Source organism: Caloenas nicobarica, chromosome 4 (genome assembly GCF_036013445.1).
Source record: "Caloenas nicobarica isolate bCalNic1 chromosome 4, bCalNic1.hap1, whole genome shotgun sequence".
Taxonomy (NCBI): Eukaryota; Metazoa; Chordata; class Aves; order Columbiformes; family Columbidae; genus Caloenas; species Caloenas nicobarica.
This window is the reverse complement of record NC_088248.1, coordinates 12,412,269-12,432,294: the sequence shown is the minus strand read 5'-3', so window position 1 is coordinate 12,432,294 and position 20,026 is coordinate 12,412,269. Positions and strand designations below refer to the sequence as shown.

General features: G+C 37.8%; 1 protein-coding gene across 4 annotated transcripts in view; it reads left to right on the top strand.

Annotated features, from left to right (window-relative positions):
* PRDM5 (PR/SET domain 5) overlaps positions 1–20,026 on the top strand; it is a 95,354-nt gene that overhangs the window by 59,014 nt on the left and 16,314 nt on the right. For all 4 annotated transcript variants that reach the window (XR_010606132.1, XM_065634143.1, XM_065634142.1 and 1 more), the window contains one exon: positions 11,002–11,087. Coding sequence is in view for 3 of the 4 variants with exons in the window: in XM_065634143.1 (XP_065490215.1) it covers positions 11,002–11,087 (86 nt within the window). In the remaining variant the exon portion in view is untranslated. The remainder of the gene's footprint in view (positions 1–11,001; positions 11,088–20,026) is intronic.

Below are 20,026 nucleotides of genomic sequence, written 5' to 3'. Positions count from 1 at the left end.
AGATAAACTCTGATCCTTTCCTCTTTCAGTCTAGCTGCTATTGTGATGTCAGTCACATTTTTGATAGAGGGTTTTGTGATTCACATCCTTCACTGTGAAAATCAACTGAAATACTTTTTCCACAATTGTTTTTGATGTCATTCTGTTATGATTCCTGTCCATTTCTTGATTATCCTGATGAAACGTGGTGGGGGTAAAAGAGGAGGGTGGAGTTGGTGCTAAGTTGTGACTTGTGGTTTAAAAAAAAAAAATCTGTTAAGTTCTATGGTGAAACACCTTATGTGAGGTTTAGTAAGAAAATGCCATAGTTAGATTCCTGCTGTTCATGACTGTAATACATGCAGACTAACCACAAGAGGAAATTGTTGTCTAATGTTCAGTGGGCCTGAGGAAACGTAGCTTTCTGAGGAATAGTTCACATCATTTTCAAAGAAAGTAAGGGTAGTTGGTGAAGGTAATCTGTGTCATCTGCAAACAGTACAAAAATGCTGAGTACTCATTTGATCGCTTTTACTAGTAAAGTTCACTGTATCTTGAAAATCCTTGACAACTTTTCAGGGATTTTCTGAGCAGTAAGTAATTTTCAGTTCATCAAACAGTGGAGTCACAGACTTATTTTATTCAGTGATGGATGCCTGGTTTCTACATGTTACAGTGTTGAATATTTCATCATCTTGGTATCTATTAAATTCTGTGGTTTTGAATTAATCAACTTGAAACTGTGCCCCCTTCCCCTTTATTTTTTTTGGCTAGACATCAAAGTATCACTTTTCATTCTGAGCTAAAAGAGAAACAGCCAGCCACTGTCCATTTTCAAGGGATGATTCATCTTCGTGAATAAGTCTTCAGCTGGGGATAAGCTTTAAGTTCAACTAAGCAGTATACCATAAGTGTAAATATTGCAAAGATCTTCATGTCTTAGTGACTACAGCTGATAAGGATTGAGGTCCTGGTGCAGACATTTGTGTTATCCCATTTTCTGTGCACATGGCCAGCTAGACTTCACTTTATTAGCTACTTAGTATAAGAGGCTTTGCTTTGTATTTACAAAACAATCTCAGGCAGAATTCTCTTTTAAAAGAGAGTTGTATATAGTTTTTTATCCTTTTTGATTTATAAAGCTGTTCTTTATAAAAGCTGAGGTTCTTGGGTATCCTCCTGGTTCTGCTTTGGAATTGTATTTTTTATGTGCTTACTAATCGAAAAACAAAAAGATAAACTCAGTGGGTTTTTGGCTTTTATTTTATATGCAACATGTATTCTTAAATATTGTTATTCAGAGATTCAGGCATGCTTCCTCAATAAGCAATTCTCTTCCCTCTTTTATCTTAAAGTAAGGCTCTGTAAATGAGCCCTAACAATACTTGGCCTTTTGCAGAAACTGTGCTGGTTTGGGGTGAGTGAACATGTCTGCATGTGCATGTATAGAGGGAAGGAGTTGATGTTTACATCTGAACCTCACATATTGCTCTGTAATTCATCATCTGGGTTTCCAGCCTTGCAATGACAGAGACAGCGCTCTGTAGGTCAGCTGAAACACTATAGCATATTCTCCCTCTGCTGTATCCTGTTGGTTTATGACTTTTTAGGGTCAGAAGGAGCTGGGGTTAATTCAGCAAAAGAATCCTCTGACTGTGATATAAATTCCTTGGCTTGTTCATAACTTACAAAAGAAATTCTATGGACTGCTCCTTGGGCTTGAAAACTCAGAGCCAGGAGGTTAATTACTTCCCTAAAGTTTCAAGCAACTTCCAGCCTTAACAGTTGCTGGCTGTGGTTTGTGCAGCTTGGCAGTTGCCTTATGCATAGGTGTTTAAATCTGTTAATTGCTGTCTTGTGTGTGCATATTTGTGTGTATACATATTTATATGCCTATGTAATATACACGCACATTTTGTCTGTCTGATACTTATACTGTTGCTTTGCTAATTAGTTGTATTATAATCCTTTCCATCTTTGGCACGTAAGTTGTGGAACAATAAATGTTGTTGTGAGGTGGTTTATATTTGCAGGTTAATTGATTTTTGAGTTAGGAGTGTTTAGTGTCTTTAACTGTAATTGTGTCCTTTCTATGTTGTTTTTTACCTATGTTACATAGGGACTAGTGAGAGACAACTAATGACCATATGTGTCTTCCAGAAAATGCTTATATATGCAAATATAGGTTAAAATGTAACCTTATTTTTCCTTTTCCATCACAATTAGTCAAAAATCTTGATAAAAAGCCAGTAAGATAACTATGACTTTACATCTGTCCTAGATGTTTTCTGAAAAGATTAATGTTTCTATTCTATGCCATTTAAAAGCCGTCACTTAATGTGGCATTCTCACATGTTATGTTCTCTGGTATTTGGAAAAAGCTGCTTTATTTCATAAGCATGACATGAGAGAGTTCTTTGTAAATTTGCTTCCATATACGTGAATAAAAGATAATACCAGAGATTACATTAAAATAGCGAAAAGCATTCAGATGGCAGACTTCCATATCCTTTGTGTCAACACAGTTAAGCTTAGCTTTTTCAGTTTCCGTAATCAAAGACTGTTTTATGAGCTTGTGAAAACTTTTCATCCTACTTGTTCCCTATAACTTTAGGTGCGGATTGCCTTCTTGAGATGTCTGTCATGCTCTGCATTGAGAGCCTGATGTCATGGTGCTAACTTTGCCATTGTTGTCACATTTCTACAATTTTATTAGCTAGGCATTTAAGCATATTTAAAACCATATTTAAGGTCCAACTGTATAAAAATCTAGGTCCAAATTTTGTGCTTACATGTAAAAATTCTTGAGTAACCAAGCAGAATATTAGTTGTGGAGTTGTAATAAAAATCTTTGGTTATTAACAGTAGTTCTGTCATCTGTGAGCATAAAAGACTTCAAAGTAGTTGATGGAAGAAATGAGTTGGACAGTGTAACTCTGTTTTATTACTGTGTAAAATATGTCTCCAAAGTTTAATAGCTAAACAGGCAACGTACGTAAGAAATAAGGTACAGCCAGGATTCTCATTCTAGCAAACCTTGCAAGTTATAAGTAATTTATATTTTCTATCATGAAAAAAAAGATAAAAGGCAAGCTTGAAGGAACTTCCTCTCATATCACAATGAAGTATGTGAAAAAATGTGTCTGTGTATAGCCGGTGAACAGCTTGCAAATGTCTACCGATAGGTTGTTTCTATTCAATGGCTTATAAATGATCTCTCTTTTATCTACCAAATTTAAAAAGGAGCTTGCAGAAGGCCTCAAAGGTAAGGATTCTGCATTTCTAAACCTTTCAGTTTATACATCATTGTCCTGTTTATCTCCGGACAACAGTTAAATCTTTAAAAGTACCTGTAAAGTTTCATGCAGCTGTCAGCTTCTTGTTTGCTTCCATGAATGAAGAAATGTTATAAGCGATAGATTATTTGAATGCTAGTGACATCTCTAGATCAAATGAATTACCAATTGATTAATGCGTGTACTTTAAAAGGTTTGGTTGACCATTGGGTTCACTGAAGTCATAGGCGTTAATGCTTCATTTGTAGGGAAACCAAATAGCTTAATTCTACTGATAGATGCAAAGAATGAAACTGGTTTATTCTTTAAAGCAAGTGTGGGGGGTTTTTATTTGTGACTAAAATCTTAATACCACTGTAGAACCGATGAAAGCCTATAAGTAATTAATAATGGTAGTTCATACTTTGCTGTACAGATTCAGATAGCCTTTTTATTTTGTAGGATCCTTTACTTATATTTACATTTCATTTTGTTACAAATAGCTAAAACCTAAATTATATTATAATAATTTTGTTGGACTGGATAGGAAAAACGTTTTGACTATTTGTCTTAACTACAGGTAATCTGAATTCTCTGAGTAAACCCAAAACTTTGCAGAAAACAAACATCAACTATGAAAATACCACTTCCATGCCTCAAAGAACAAGGAATGTCAAAGTATTTACAAGAAAGTATTGATATGAAAAAGAAATGGTTAAAGCAACCTGATTTTCCCTTGTTTTGGAAAGAATAGCATTCAAGTTTTTTTCTTATTAAATATGTGACCATTTTTAGTGAATGGGAAATGCGTTCGATTGACTCACATAAAAGAAATTCTTGTTCTCCCTTGTGCCTGGAAAATGCACAGATATTGACATTTAGTTAGAAAGCATTCACAAATACACAGGCTTAGTGTTGTTAATCATTGGTGATGGAAAACGAGCAAACAAACCCCACAACCACCACCAACAACCAACAAAAAACCCTGAACAAAATGAAATGGGAATAGTTAATCTCTTGTCTTCAGAGTCAAGTTTGAATGTTGATTAAAATGAAGAAGGCATAAGAAATGTTGCTAATTGGCCCATATCTGAGTACTGTTTTTCCATTTCCAGGCAACAAGATTGTTCTGACAGCAGTCAAAGATGTTAACCCTTTCTTTACCTGTAGAATTACATGTGTATTTGCTGTTTCTGGGTCTTGTCTCAGCTGACATCCACAAGTATTTTATCTTTCAAATAATGAAGTTGTTTGGTCCTTGGCATGAGAATGCTACTCCTGCACAGGTCCTTCTGTACCTTCTAAAGTGCTAAATTTTGAGTGTTTAATGGCTGAAAAACAGGCAGGCCAGAATTTTGTCTAGGCCAGATCACTGTTTTTATTGTCTAGTTCAGATTAAGACTGGTCCAGGTGTGGCTCATCAAGAGAGCAGCTAGCTACTGCAGCTGGCCAAGCTTCTTGATTACTCTCCTGTTATTTTCCCTTCCTAGAATCCCTGGCCGAAATTATAAAAATGTTTAAGAGACCTAGGGTATTAAATGCTTTTGAATATGCTACTTGGTATCTATAAAACTGCTACTTCTACAGAAGAGGAAATCTTATTTTGATGAAGTGTTTGTCTTCTTAAAGGCCATTTGACATGCTGTACAACACCAATGTGGTGAAATTTACTGAGTATTTTCTTAAAGTGTAAATATTTAATCTTAAACCAATAATTTTTTCTGGCATTTTTTAATTTAAGTTCTGATGAAATCATGTGGTTCCTTCAGTTCCTATTTAACTTAATTTTAATTCCTGATTAAGTTCTTTTCATGTGAAAGAAAGTAAGTTCTGCATATCTTAGGTTCCTTTGTGTGTTAAGTGTTTGTAAAATACGTTAACTGAATTCTGTACAGTTAAGGACATGAACTTCCTTTCTAACTTGATGTGAACATGATATACAGAGTAACAGCAGCTGAGGATGAATGCGTAAAGCTGTCAAGTGCTCTATATGAACAGATAATGTTCTAAAGCATATGTCACAGGTTATAATTTAGTTATATACATTAACCTTTTGCCCATCCTTACTTGCTGTTGAATGCTGTCATCACCCCAGATTATCTCTGACTAAAAAAGCACTATTGCAATTCCCGTTCCGGGCTGCCCTGTTGATCACCTGGTATGGAGTGTTGCATGTGTGATCCAGATGGCCCCCTTGTCTCCAAATTCCTCCCCAGGTGAACTGCCCTCTTTCCATCACAGTTGTGTGATGATGGAGTCTTCAGGTATTAAAAAAACCCTGGATAATATCACTGTATTCAAATTCTTCATTCCTTAATACAGCAGTTTAGTTCCAATAGAGACAGCCAGAGAATTCGTACATAAAAGGTAACATACACACCTGAGAATTGCACGTATGTGCCCAAGCAAGCCACGTGGGAATGGGGAGGGTAGATGTAACTCCAAATTATACAGACGTTATTCCTATTTCATTCTGTTAACGGTTTGAAAAAGCTCTATGAGGCTGCTTCAAAAACTGAATGTAGTAGTTTACTGAATGCACGCTTTTGTATGCTGCTGATTATCTTTGTGCCTCTCTTTCTTTTTTGTTCGGCTGGTCTCTTCAGACACTTCTGTTTTGCTGGTCTGTTCAGGTTAGGACTATTTCTCTGCTGCATGTTTCATTTGTCGCATTTGATGAGAATGTTTGTTACCTGTAAAGTACATATTTGGTTGATCTTACCTGAAGTCATTCTTTCAAAATAATCACTAACATCAGGTTCCTACCAGATTTTTTGTAATTAGCTTTTTGTGGCTGAATTGACTACAGGGAATGCAAAATACAATGTGAAAATATCAGTGCATGTGACTACTTTGAAATCTTATGTCTCAAAGTCTTTATTAAATGTCTAGCTTTAGCCACTGAAATGTTGAAGATTTTATGTGTATTTGGTTTTGTTTCTTAATTGTTTTGCTCCCAGGGTTATCTGAGTTTGGGAAATCTGGATGCTAAACTCGCTGTAAATACTGCCTTACGGCACTTTTGATTGCGAATCGCTCATAGAAAATAGTCCATCTTGACTGGAACTGGAATGGAAGAATATAGTGCTTAAATTTTACTTTTTATGCTACTTTAAGGTCCACTAGGTATTGTGATGCCGAGCTAGACATGTACACACTTGAGGGGGAAAAAAGGTATCCGTTCTACTGTGACATGTTTTCAGATCAAAATCCCATATGGTTTTCAATCATGGAATTCTTTTTTGTAATCCTTGTATTAGGGTTACATTTATTTTTATTATGTTAAAAGCTTTGTTTTTATTCATACAAAATCTGGAAGTAGAATGTCTAGACTTTGAATTATAGTAAATCCACTGCAATTTATCCAAGGATTATTTATTTGGGGTTATTTGTACAGAAGTGCCATTAATGTGTTGAGCAGTTTGTTCTTGGACAGCAGGGACATGACAGTCAGCTGTAACTTGAGGGTAAACACAGCATTTATTTCTGTTTGCCTTGACTCTTGCTGTTTTAATGGTAGCAATTATTCTTAGTTATTGTTGCATTCACATTACTTCTGGGCGTGACTGGGCAAGCTGTCCAATTAAGATGTATTTAATATATCTGCTGGATTTTGATACTGTATTAAAGTAGAAAGCCTGGTGAAATGTTTTAGTGAAAAGTGCAGATTGTAGTCTCAGTTGTGGTTTAATGGCAGAGTTGCAAACGATAACATAGGTCAGGCTTTTTTTCAGGTATTTTCCAAACGTGAAGTGTTAGGATTAAGGCTTGGTAGTATATTTGGAAGTTAGAAGATTTATTTTCTACACATTATTCATATTTTTTTAATAAATTAAAAAATCTCCAAACAAGCAGCCACCTTCACTTTGTGAAAGAATGCCTTTGAAAGCTTACCCTACAATAGTAGACTGCAATAAAAAGTTGTTGTATTTAAAGCAATGGTGCACTGATGTGCTTTAATATGATGTCCCTGGTAAGGATTTATAATTGCCTCTGAACATAAATATATTATATCTTTATACATATATATCGTATATATATGTACAAATATATTTATATTAAAAGTACAGAGGGAAAATGGCATAATTGTTGATCAGCATCAACAAGTTTAGACGTATCTCACAAGCATGCTTCTAGCAGTAAATCTAGGAAGAAATTTGAGTTTGTCACAGGGGAAATAGCTTTCTTTCATTTTCATGTTGAGTAACTCCTTTTTATGAGGGTGAGAGAAATAGATACAGGACTTGAGCAGGTATCAGAGAATGCAACGCCATTCCATTTGCTTGTCTTTGTCATTTTTTCTTTTAATCTTCTCCTCAAATGTAACAGATTCATTCCTTTTCTGCTCTGAGACATTTTAGTGATGATTCTAAACTTTGAAGCACAAAATCCTCTCATTTGTGGACACTTGCAATAGTTCTGTATGAAACAGTGCAATTCTTGTGTGAAAGGAGTATATTTAGTGTTTGTTTTTTCAAATCTGTCTGGTTTTTATCTGTTGTCATCTTATGCTGTTTGCATATTGCAGAAAGGAACTGCTGCTCCTGTTTATCTTACATGGCTTGATGAGAGAGGACTTCCATTGGGGAACACCTACTTGACAATTAGTCTCCTTGATGAATCTGTTATTGGGGTCATTCTTACAAGCAACTGACTGGTAGCATGAATTGGGTTTGTCTAGTCTAGTGCAGAAGGAGGGAAGTTAACTTTTACCAGAGATAGAGATGTTAGTAAGCCAGATTGTACTAATCTTTCCAAAATCTCCTGTCCATAAGTTTGGACATCTAATCTGAATTAGTTGCCTAGGCTTCTGATACAGTAAATAGAGGAAAAAAGATGGATTGACTGAGGGCAATTCATTCAGTTCTCAAGCAGCAAAGTTAAGCCCTGTCCAGAGAGCAATTCATCCTAATTTTCTTTTACCCTTCATTTCACTGGGATTCAGAACAACTAGTTAACATTGAACACCATGTTTTCACGTGGCTGGTGTCAAATGAGGACTCTTGTTCACAGGTCAAATCATCTTCAGTACGAGTAATTTTTTATTAAAAAATGTAGATATCCATCTATTTCTTATACAGCAGCACAAACTCATCTTTGGACTGGTTACAGAGAGACTAAAAAAATTATTCTAAGAAACTTGGCTTTTGCAAGCACACACTTGTTTGAAGTGGCCCACAGTTAATCTTGTAAATCCTAGAACTCTTGGAGGTGGAAGATAAATCATGCATTTAAAAGATGTGTAAGCACGAGAGAAACAGTATTTTATGTAAGTGCAAGGGCGCTTATGTATATTTTGGACATACAGACTACAAAGTTTAGGTGAAAGGAAATAACAGAAACAAAATAAAAGCCACAGTAAAATTACTTGGGTGTCATGTTTTGTTCGACTGACAGTTACTAATGACATAAGTGCATGAGAAGTTGTTTGTATAATTTAGAAAAATAGGATGTCACCAAGCATCAATAAGTCAGGGCTTGCAGTCTGTGTTACATAGTAAAGTCAATTTTTGAAATAGTGGAGACTTTTGAAAATTTACAGTACACAACAGCTGCTTGAAACCAGTCTTTTTCAGGTGTAACATGTTGAAGTCATACTGTTGTCTTCTACTGGCATCTGCTGAAAGCTCTTAGGGCCTTACCAAGTACCGTGATCTCCATGGTTAATTTGTGAAGGACACTATTAATCCATCCCAGACAAACTCAAAGCCATCCTTTGAAAGCAAAAGTCCTTAAAGAGACTTGAGGTTGAGGGAGAGAGGTAGGAGGGGTACAACCCTTACCCGTCAACACTCATCTGCTTACAAGCTGCTGAAAGCTTTAACTTCTACATTCAAAAACCCTAAAACATAAAAATGTCAGCTGAATTAATTAAATATTTGAGTACTGACAACTGTTGCAGTATTTGAGTTTTGGAGGCATGAATTAAAGACATCAGGGGTCATGAGAGAGTATCATATTTCAAACTGCTCAATGAAAACACAGCTAAAACACATTGTTGTCGTCATCCTAAAAAAACCAAAAAAAGCCATATTCATACAATTGTGCTTTCTGAGAGATTGCAGAGTACGAGAGGGAAAAATGTGTGTGTTTCACAAGTACTTCACTACAGCTTTTTCCTGTGGTTATTATCAGAGTTGTCTAAACAGTAACAGAAGACAGAAAATAACAGAGTATTCGGTCTACTGAAGTGAATTTTTTCATCCCCTTATATAATCATCTAATCTCAGCTGCTCTCAAATCTCTGCACACCCAGTGACTATATGGGGATTTTATGTACAAAAGTGACTCTCAGTTGATCAGCTGTGCTATATTCAGTCAGTTCTTCTGAACAGCTATTTCTTTAAGCTGTCTCCATTATGTACTTTTTGTGATCCTTTGGCATCTTGTTCTCAAGAAAGAAAACATCCAGCATATTCCCTCTGAGCAATCATGGAGGAACACCTCATGCAGAGAAAACAGAAGAAGAGGGTTGAGGCCTCTTTTCTCCAAGTCAAGACAAATATCCCTGGTATGAGGGACTGTAGAGCTTTAAATGCTTATCTCTGTTACTGCCACTCTCTTGCGCTCTGATCTTTGTCATGTCAGTGAAATAGGTCAGTGTGTTGTGGTTTTTTTTTTTTTTACCTGTAAAATGTAGTTAACCTTACCTATTTTCCAGGATTGAGTATGAGTATTAAGAATTTTTTGGCATTTAAACTATGTTAAATCTCTCTATATGTGCAACGATTCTCTAGTGAGTGGAAATCTGTGCATTGACTTAGTAGAATAGGCTTTGCTTAACTTGTATTTTCAAATAAAGATTTTTTCACACCTTCAGCATTATGATTGCACAGGACAAATTCAATTTTGATAAAAGTAGTTGTATCATTTTAATTCACTGAACTATGTTTTTATACTAGAAACAGTCTTATAATTGCTTTTAAAGTGTCATGTACAGGAGGAGCAGAAAATAGACTCAGATTCCAGTGCATTGCCTCAAGAGCTAAAACTTAAAATACCTTTGGGGAATTATAAAGCTTTATCAGTTCTTCCAAATTATGGAGCTAGTTTAGAAACTCTTCACTCTTTGATTCTGAATAGCTCAGTATCCACATTACGCTAATGTGAGTTGGGGAAAATCCATGCTAAATGACATCTGTTTAATGGAGCATTGAACTAAATACCTCTGAGATATGGCATGCTGCAAGGGAGATGTGAAGATCTTTCTGCTTCCATTTCAATTACAAATTGCGACACACAAATTGCAGGAACTTTTGATTAACTATCTTCTAACACAGTTCAGATACAGCATTAAAAAGGAATAGATTTTATATTTCGTTGGGATTCTGACACCTAGAGGGCTCTAATAATGACCAGCTGTGAAATAGAAGAAATATTTGGGAGCAGTTAATGCCTGACCATGGAAGTGACCATGTGTTAGTCACTGTAGAATGTGGTTTGGGCAATGGCAGGAGGTGTATGATTGTATTTTTTTTTTTTTTTTTTCCCCTGAGGGCTCCCTGTGTATATTCATATATTACTAGAACAAAACTAAGCAGCAAAGAGTAATATTTTGATCCAGCCCTGCATCCTACTCAGGTAGACCTTTATTTGTAATTTTCCTAATGCTTAGGTCTCTTTTTGTTTGAACTGAGTGTGAGGGCAAGGCCAGAAAAAAGTACCTCGGTTTGAGAAATAACTGTGCTGCAAGACCTTCATGTATTGAGGCCATATTTGTGGATTCTGATGCTTTTCTTGTTTTCAGGTGAGCGTCCTTATCAGTGTCCTTACTGTGACAAAGCTTTCAGTAAGAACGATGGTTTGAAGATGCATATTCGCACCCACACAAGGGTAAGTCCCAGACAAGGGTAAGAGTAGCTTAAATTTATGGTTATTTGAGAATGGTCTATGAATCATGTCTGACAAAAAGTAAATAATTACTGTTTATGTAGAGATTAAGCTGTATCAACCAAGATACTTTATACTTATCAAAATAAGAGGCAAAGATTTAAGTCATTAACTGTTAAATTCTAATTATGACTCCCTTACTGACCTTCTATTTTTTCCATGTTCAATTTCTTCTATGTTGAAATAATAACACTACTAACTTCTTCCCATAACCTGTGGTTATTTACAGATATAAATTACCAGTTTTAGTTGTTTACTGAATAAACAATTTTCTAAAGGCTTCACTGTTCTTGACACTTCAAAATCCAATGTTTTGATTCTTACTGTCTCCTTAAAATCCTGTCACTGTGAGCCTTTGTAGAGGCTGTACTTCACTAACTCAGGACAAATATTAAGCTGCAAACCAACTTTAACTTTTATTTAATGGAAGGCAAAATAAAGGGAAATTGCAATTTTATTTTTGAATCTTGAGTCTCAGTCAGCACAAAGGTTGTCTGTTTCAGAGAAAAGTCTTGTCACTTATGTACATTTATTAGAGGACAAAGGATTGATCTTGGCTTCACTTAGCCAGCAAGGAGATGGAGAGCTGTCTTCAAACAGCCACATGTGAATTCCCTTAGTAAAGAGAGATCTCCAGGTGAAGTTAAGCTGGCCTGGCACTCCATATGCTGTGTGCCTCTGGCCTCCCCATCCACCATAAGAAAACAAACAAAATGTTTAGAAGTCGTAACTTTTACTAGTAATCCCTTGGGACCTGTTGCTGCTTATAGAAGTCGAGTCAGCCTTGAGGCCAAACTGAGAAAGTTCCTTATCTATTAGGAAATAGAGAAGGTCATAGTTATTAGTCTCCATATGCAAATCTGCACACAGAATAGCTTTCTAAATGAGTAAAGATAACATCAAACCTGTTTGTTTAATTTTCTACTATCCTATCCAGATCTTGAGGGTCCTATATAAAGGACTCAGGTACCCCAAACTTTAGTTTAGAAACTACCAGTAGTTTGTGCAATGCTTCCTGGCAGTTCATTTGGAGCAGGCTAGTCCCATGTTGTTAGTTGTTCCCACTCCTTTTCAGCTAAGTCACTTTAAGAAGCGCTATAAAATGTTTTCTGATATTACGGTCCCATATTACTGTTTTTGCAGCAAGAGAAATTTCATTACGTTCTACATGGCTGTGAGTGGGAGAAATGGTAAACAAGACCAACTCTACAATAGTGTCAAGTTTAATTTTTCCCTAGTTTGTCATACAGTTTGAGTGAAAACAACAAAACCTCCAGCCTCTGTAGGGGAAAAAAACCCAAACAACCACCACCACCCACACAAAACCCCCCAAACAAACAAACAAACACCAAACCAAAACAAAACACACAACAACAGAAACCTAGAAAAATATTATGCAGGAAACAAAACACCCCCACTCCAGTAGCAAAACCAGCTCGTTAGTATGTAGATTACATAACAGTTTTGTAATATCAAGATCACCTGCATTGAGGTTTCTCTGCACACACAGAGATTCTAGCAAAGTTTAAATCTGTGCACTGAGATGCAGAACTCTTTGACAGTTTCTGCCATGTACTTTAAGACCAGGCAGGTCTGTTGTTACTGCCCGTGGTCTTCTCTCTTTTTAGTTGAATTTCCATCTCTGAGCTTTTCAGATCTTTAATCAAGAGCAATATAAGCTGAACTAGAAGTTCTGAGCTATTCACGTGTAAGTATTTTTTTTTTAATGAGGTCACACATTCACATTGTAGCACCTCTCTGGTTTCAGGGCAGGTGTGATCTAAGTCTTCATTCCAGAAAGGAGAGACTATGTATATGTTAACAAGTAGTGCAATGCAATAGTAGGCATGTAAAGTGAAACAGCTGGTGCTGAGGACCTGATGTATATATTGTATATGTTTCAGGGATTTTATTGCGGATTTTGTGTAATCTGGTCCTATAGGCTGAATGCACACTAGTGCTCCCTGGAACGCACCTTCTGGTTTAATTCTTTCCAAAAGCAATTCAAGTCATGCAGTCCAAACCATTTTGGAGGTGTGCACTGAAGCACAGTAAGAGGGGGCGTTGGGGAAGCCTGGTTCAAAAGCACACACCTGATCTTAATGTAAAGACTAAAAGAAATACATTCTAAAGTTCTGTGTAAGAACTTTGCCAGTAAAGAAGGATAATACCTCTGCAGAAATGGCTTGAAATTCCTCTGTGTGATACTAATTCATTGTAACTTGTTCTGTGATCCTAGAGCATTTAAAGAAAGACAAAACTAAAGATAAGGTAATTAAAAAATAGTAATCTGTCTGTCAATATGTGTCAGTTCTAAGAACAAGAAAACCGGGAAGTCAGGCTTGAAATTTCTCTCTTCAGGCATTTAATGTGTTGGCTTTTCAAGACAAAAGGTTGTATGAATGCTGACTATTCCTTATCTTGCCCTTTCCTATGCATAAGTTTTATTCTGAAATTTATTCTTGCATGCTTGCTGGAAAATAGTTATATATTATACATGACACTCAACAAGGAAAATGTCATTGTGGAGATTAAATCTAGATATATTTTACCAGTGGGATTAAATGCCAAACCTGATCCTGTGGAACATGGAAGGCTGCTGGAAAAATCATTGTAGAAAGTTGATTAGGGTCTGGCAGCTGCTAAACTGAGTAAAACCTGGGTGGCCGCAGGTGTCAGCTCAAACCCTGGAGTAAACAGAGAAGTTAAGCCAAAACCCCTACTGACTATGTAAGGAGAAGAAAATACCAACCACCTAATATTAAAATGTCACCTGAACACTGATTTGTTTTTTTAAAAGTAGATGTGTTTGGTTTATGCTTTTTTGTTTGTTTGTCTGGGTGGGTGGGGTTTTTTTGTGTTTTAATAATAAGAAGAAATATAGCAGCCTAAGAAAACATAAATGAGGAACTTATCGAAGTTCTTGATGAAATGAATTTACAGATCATATTAGCTTTGAGTAAATATACACATACTTCCAACCTTCAAAGTGCAGTAAACTTCAGCACATCCCTAAGGCTTTATTCAGTGCCTGACATGGTATTACAAAGTTCCAGCTTAAACATATGGAGAAATTATTGTATCTTACTGCAATATAATTGTTAATGTTTGGAAAAATGATCATTGATAGGTGCCCAGAGTTATTGTCATGTCAAATTGATGTTTTCATTACTTCTGAAAATGGTAGTTTTATTACAGTTTGTTTCCGTGAAATACAGGGCAGTGATGGAAAACAGGAAGAGTAGAAGCCGTTTACAAATTCTTTTTTATCACTTGGTTTGAATAGTTCATATTTATACTTCGAAGGTTTAACAGAGGCATGTGATTCTTACAGCTTGTTTAAAAATCTGATTTCTAGTGGTTGGAAGGCTTGCTGGTTGTAATGCTCAAATTGTACATTTCTGAGTTAATATTTTAAAATTAGAGAAATTACAGTACGTTATTAGGTGTGTTTCTTTGTTTTATGCATAAGTACCTACCATTTAAAAATGCAATTGTATTTAAGCATATTTATAAAAAAGCACCTAATGTTCAGAGATTATACTGTAAGAAACAGAGCAAATTAAGTGATAAGCAGATTTTTCTAACTCTTCAACTAACTTTATTCATCCGCACTTGAAATAACTCGGCTAATATACTTATACACACACACACTCTCATATATATACAAATATATATACACGTATAAACACGTACACACACGTACATACATATACGTGTTGCATGGAATGGGTCAGTAGATTGCAGTTGATCTTATGTAGCTTCTGGATACTAAAGGCATCAGTACTCACTGTTTTGGAAGCTTTGTCTCCTATAATTTCTTGTTCATTTGAAGCTAGGCAGCTTGGATACTGTTAGCGGTGTAGCCTCAAAATTGCAGGGATTGGTATGATCTAGTGGCCTGAGTATCAGGTCTGTTTTGAACTCAACTCTTGAGCTCTTTAATCTCATAGTGACTTTGGTAGTGGTGGCTGAGAGTGTTTAGTCTGAAGCTTTTATGAATATGGCTGCATGTTCTGCAGAAATCACGTGAGTGACTTCAATGCAAGGATATCTTTAGAAGCTAAGGACTCAAGGACTGATGCAGTATGTGCAGAACTTAGATAACCTTGAGTTAATTTCAAGTTTCATTTATGATTTTAATGGGAATAGGTATAAATAATGAGAAGTATGGAAGCCAGACAGCCCCCTGTCAAGGTGTTCTCTTCAAGTCAGAGTTTCAGCTTGCTGCCAGGACAGCATGAGAAGCAAACTGTCCTCATCCTGGCCCTGAGTTAGGCAGTCTTTCCAAGACACTCATATGGAACTTTATACAACCCCCTCCATTTTTTTAAAAAAACTTAGAAGGCTATTAAAATAAAATAATGAAATAAAATGCACAAACAATATTGACAATTATTACATAATTCCTCTTGTTCTGTATTTCCCAGGAAATACTTGGGCTTAAGAAAGTTTTTTAAAAGGTCATATGTTCTAGAAACAGCATACCATGCTACTGACTAATATATATATATTACATTGGTTACTAAATATATTCTCATGTACACGTGACAGTGTGTAATGAAATATTATGAGGTGTTGACTGAATCTTGAGTTTTTTCAATATTAGATATTCTCTATATTTCCCCATTGGTGAGACATGAGTGAGTTCTCAAACATCTGTCTGAGGATGATGACTTTGCCAGTGCTGTGGCTTCCTTTCCTGTGGAATCTGTGTTTGTATACAGAATATAAAAGATTTGAATCCCACTGCACCTATATTTTCATACTCCTTTTTTATGTAATGTTGGCTGATGATGATCTTTTCCTGGTAGAATTATTATTATTATTATTTTTTAATATTTATACTGTTTTTTCCAAGAGCAGATCAACATCTGTTGAGTTTTCATCATGGCTGATTATATCAACCATCCTTCACTACATCTTAGGGGCAGGAGTTACTTCAGCAGTTTGGAAAAAATAAAGAAACAAAAGCTTTACAGATTGCAAGTAGCAAATAGGCAGAATGACTGTGGAAAACAGGAAGTTAATGGTACAGTAAAGTCCAAATAATTGCATATACTAGAGCTTTGGGATTTTGAGCTGGAGTCACCATCTTTGATATATGTTATGTACAACTGGCTAAAGAGGTCCTGAATGTGGTTTGAGGGACACAGCAGCATTAAAAATCAGTAATAATTGAAACAAAGTGTTACCAGTATTAGGACAAGGTTTAAAACACACAAAGCAAAGGGTTTGTGTGAAATACACAGGTGTCTTAAACTCAGCATCATTCCCTCAATGCCTAAGATACCCTTTAGACAATGCTTCCTGAAGTCTGTATTAGTCACTGTCCTCCTGGTTTGTAAGCGGATAACACCACTGCCTTTTCTGCATTTTCAGGTTGGCAAAGCTCTAAGATTTCCAGGATTCTGTTGGAGAAGTCACTTCTTGGTGGCTGCCAGCCTAGCTAGCATATTTTAATGTTGTTTGGGTGGTCATGTTTGTTCATTCTACGCCACATTTTTCCATTCTTACTAATCTTTTTCAAAACTTTTTTTTTTTACTAACCATGTGTTCAAGTGATAATGCCAATAGATATAGGAGAAAATTATATTTATCAAAAGTAATAGAAATATTTTCAAAATCTCCACACAATATTTGAAAGCAGATAGTGTTAATGTATTTACATCTCATGTGTAGGCATTATAAGACTTTCTCTTTGGGAGCAAAGGAAAGCTCTTTGTTTCAGAACAATGAAAGCAAATAAAACAAGGAAAAAGTATAGGTGAACCAAAGGATGATCTATGTATTTATAAATATTTTGCTCTCAAAAATACAAGCTGATATTTTTCTTTAGCTCTGTTTTTCCTCTAGTGAGCATAAATCTCACTCCAAAAAGTTCCTTACCCACTGTTTACTAAGGAGTTCAGGTTGAGACCTTTTCAGGCTTATCCAGGTTTTACTAAGAAACTTCATGTATATACTGGCCCTTACTGTTCATTTTTCTAAAATACATCTTGTTTGTCTCCGGATCTGAATTCTATATGTTTCCAGAAGAAAAAAAAAAAGTGGTTTGTTTTGATGGTTTTTTTGTCCTATATCATTGCCATTATTCAAGTCTGGCAATTTTCACACTCATGTCACAAGTGTAAATGTTTACCTGTAATATAAGATTATGTTTAAATGTTTACAAGTAGTATAAGATCTGTTCTCTGAACTTCATTGAATGCTAAGTTTTCAGCATGTAGAAAATTCAAATCCACCAGGTTGGTAGTCATGTGAAATTTAAAATGGTCAGTATGCCTTACCCCAAGATCACAGAATCACAGAATCACAGAATGTTAGGGATTGGAAGGGACCTCAAAAGATCATCTAGTCCAATCCCCCTGCCAGAGCAGGAAAACTTAGGTGAGGTTACACAGGAAGGCGTCCAGGCGGGTTTTGAATGTCTCCAGAGAAGGAGAATCCACAACCCCCCTGGGCAGCCTGTTCCAGTGCTCTGTCACCCTCACTGAGAAGAAGTTTCTTCTCACATTTAAGTGGAACCTCTTGTGTTCCAGCTTGAACCCATTACCCCTTGTCTTACTGTTGGTTGTCACTGAGAAGAGCCTAGCTCCATCCTCGTGACACCCGCCCTTTATATATTTATAAACATTAATGAGGTCACCCCTCAGTCTCCTCTTCTCCAAGCTAAAGAGCCCCAGCTCCCTCAGCCTTTCCTCATAAGGGAGATGCTCCACTCCCTTAATCATCTTTGTGGCCCTGCGCTGGACTCTCTCCAGCAGTTCCCTGTCCTTCTTGAACTGAGGGGCCCAGAACTGGACACAATATTCCAGATGAGGTCTCACCAGGGCAGAGTAGAGGGGAAGGAGAACCTCTCTGGACCTACTAACCACCCCCCTTCTAATACACCCCAGGATGCCATTGGCCTTCTTGGCCACAAGGGCACAGTGCTGGCTCATGGTCATCCTGCTGTCCACCAGGACCCCCAGGTCTCTTTCCCCTACACTGCTCTCTAATAGGTCATTCCCCAACCTGTACTGGAACCTGGGGTTGTTCCTGCCCAGATGCAAGACTCTACATTTCCCCTTGTTATATTTCATTAAATTTTTCCCCGCCCAACTCTCTAGCCTGTCCAGATCTCGCTGGATGGCAGCACAGCCTTCTGGCGTGTCAGCCACTCCTCCCAGCTTGGTGTCATCAGCAAACTTGCTGATAGTACACTCAATTCCCTCATCCAAGTCATTGATGAATATATTGAACAGTATTGGTCCCAGAACTGACCCTTGAGGCACTCCACTAGATACAGGCCTCCAACCAGACTCCGCCCCATTGATCACAACTCTCTGGCTTCTCTCCTTCAGCCAGTTTGCAGTCCACCTCACTACCCGATCATCCAGTCCACACTTCCTCAGTTTTGCCGTGAGGATGCTGTGGGAGACGGTGTCAAATGCTTTGCTGAAGTCAAGGTAGACCACATCCACTGCTCTGCCATCGTCAATCCACCTTGTTACGTCTTCATAAAAGGCTATGAGGTTGGTCAAACACGACTTCCCCTTGGTGAAGCCATGTTGACTGTCCCTGATGACCCTCTTATCATTGATATGTCTTAAGATGGCACCAAGGATAAGGTGTTCCATCACTTTCCCAGGGATGGAGGTGAGGCTGACCGGTCTATAGTTGCCTGGGTCCTCCTTCTTGCCCTTTTTGAAGACCGGAGTGACATTTGCTTTCCTCCAGTCCTCAGGCACCTCTCCCGTTTCCCAAGACTTGGCAAAGATGATGGAGAGCGGTCCAGCAATGACTTCAGCCAGCTCCCTCAGCACCCGCGGGTGCATCCCATCTGGACCCATGGATTTATGGATGTCCAGATTGCTTAATTGCTCCCTAACCCAGTCCTCATCAACTGAGGCAGACTCCTCCATTGCCCTGCCTTCCTCTGGGGCCTCAGGGGTACGGGGCTCCTCAGGACAGCCTCCGGCAGAGTAGACAGAGACAAAGAAGGCATTCAGTAATTCTGCCTTCTCTGTATCTTCTGTCACCAGGGCACCCACCCCGTTCATCAGTGGGCCTACATTGCCTCTGGTGTTAGTTTTATCTGCCATGTATTTGAAGAACCTCTTCCTGTTGTCCTTGACCCCTCTCGCCAGGTTTAACTCTAAGGAGGCCTTAGCTTTCCTAGTTGCCTCCCTACATCCTCTGACAACAGCCTTATATTCTTCCCAAGTGGCCAGCCCCTCCTTCCATGATTTGTAAACCCTCCTCTTCCACTTGAGTTTGCCCAGCAGTTCCCTGTTTAACCACGCAGGTCTCCTGGCTCCCTTCCTTGACTTCCTGCGCGTCGGGATGCACTGATCTTGAGCTTGGTAGAAGCAGTCCCTGAAAGTTAACCAACTATCTTGGGCGCCTTTACCTTCAAGCAGCCTTGCCCACGGGATTCCCTCCAGCAACTGTTTGAAAAGGCCAAAGTCGGCCCTGCTGAAGTCCAGGGTTGCAATTCTGCTCGGTATTCTGCTCCCACCACAGGAGATTCTGAACTCCACCATCTCATGGTCACTGCAACCAAGGCAGCCCCCCACCTTTACTGCTTCGACCAGACCCTCCTTGTTAGCGAGGACGAGATCCAGCAGCGCACCTCTTCTAGTCGGCTCCTCCACCATTTGCATGAGAAAGTTATCGTCAATGCACTGGAGGAACCTCCTAGACTGAGGCTGGCTGGCTGAGTAGTCCTTCCAGCAAACATCAGGGTAGTTAAAATCCCCCATAACAACCAGAGCCTGTGACTGTGAGGCCACGCTCAGCTGCCCATAGAAGGCCTCATCAAGATGCTAGTAATTCTAATGTATGCTTAGATGTTTGAACCTGGTTTACAAGAAGAAATATTAAATATGTGAAATTCT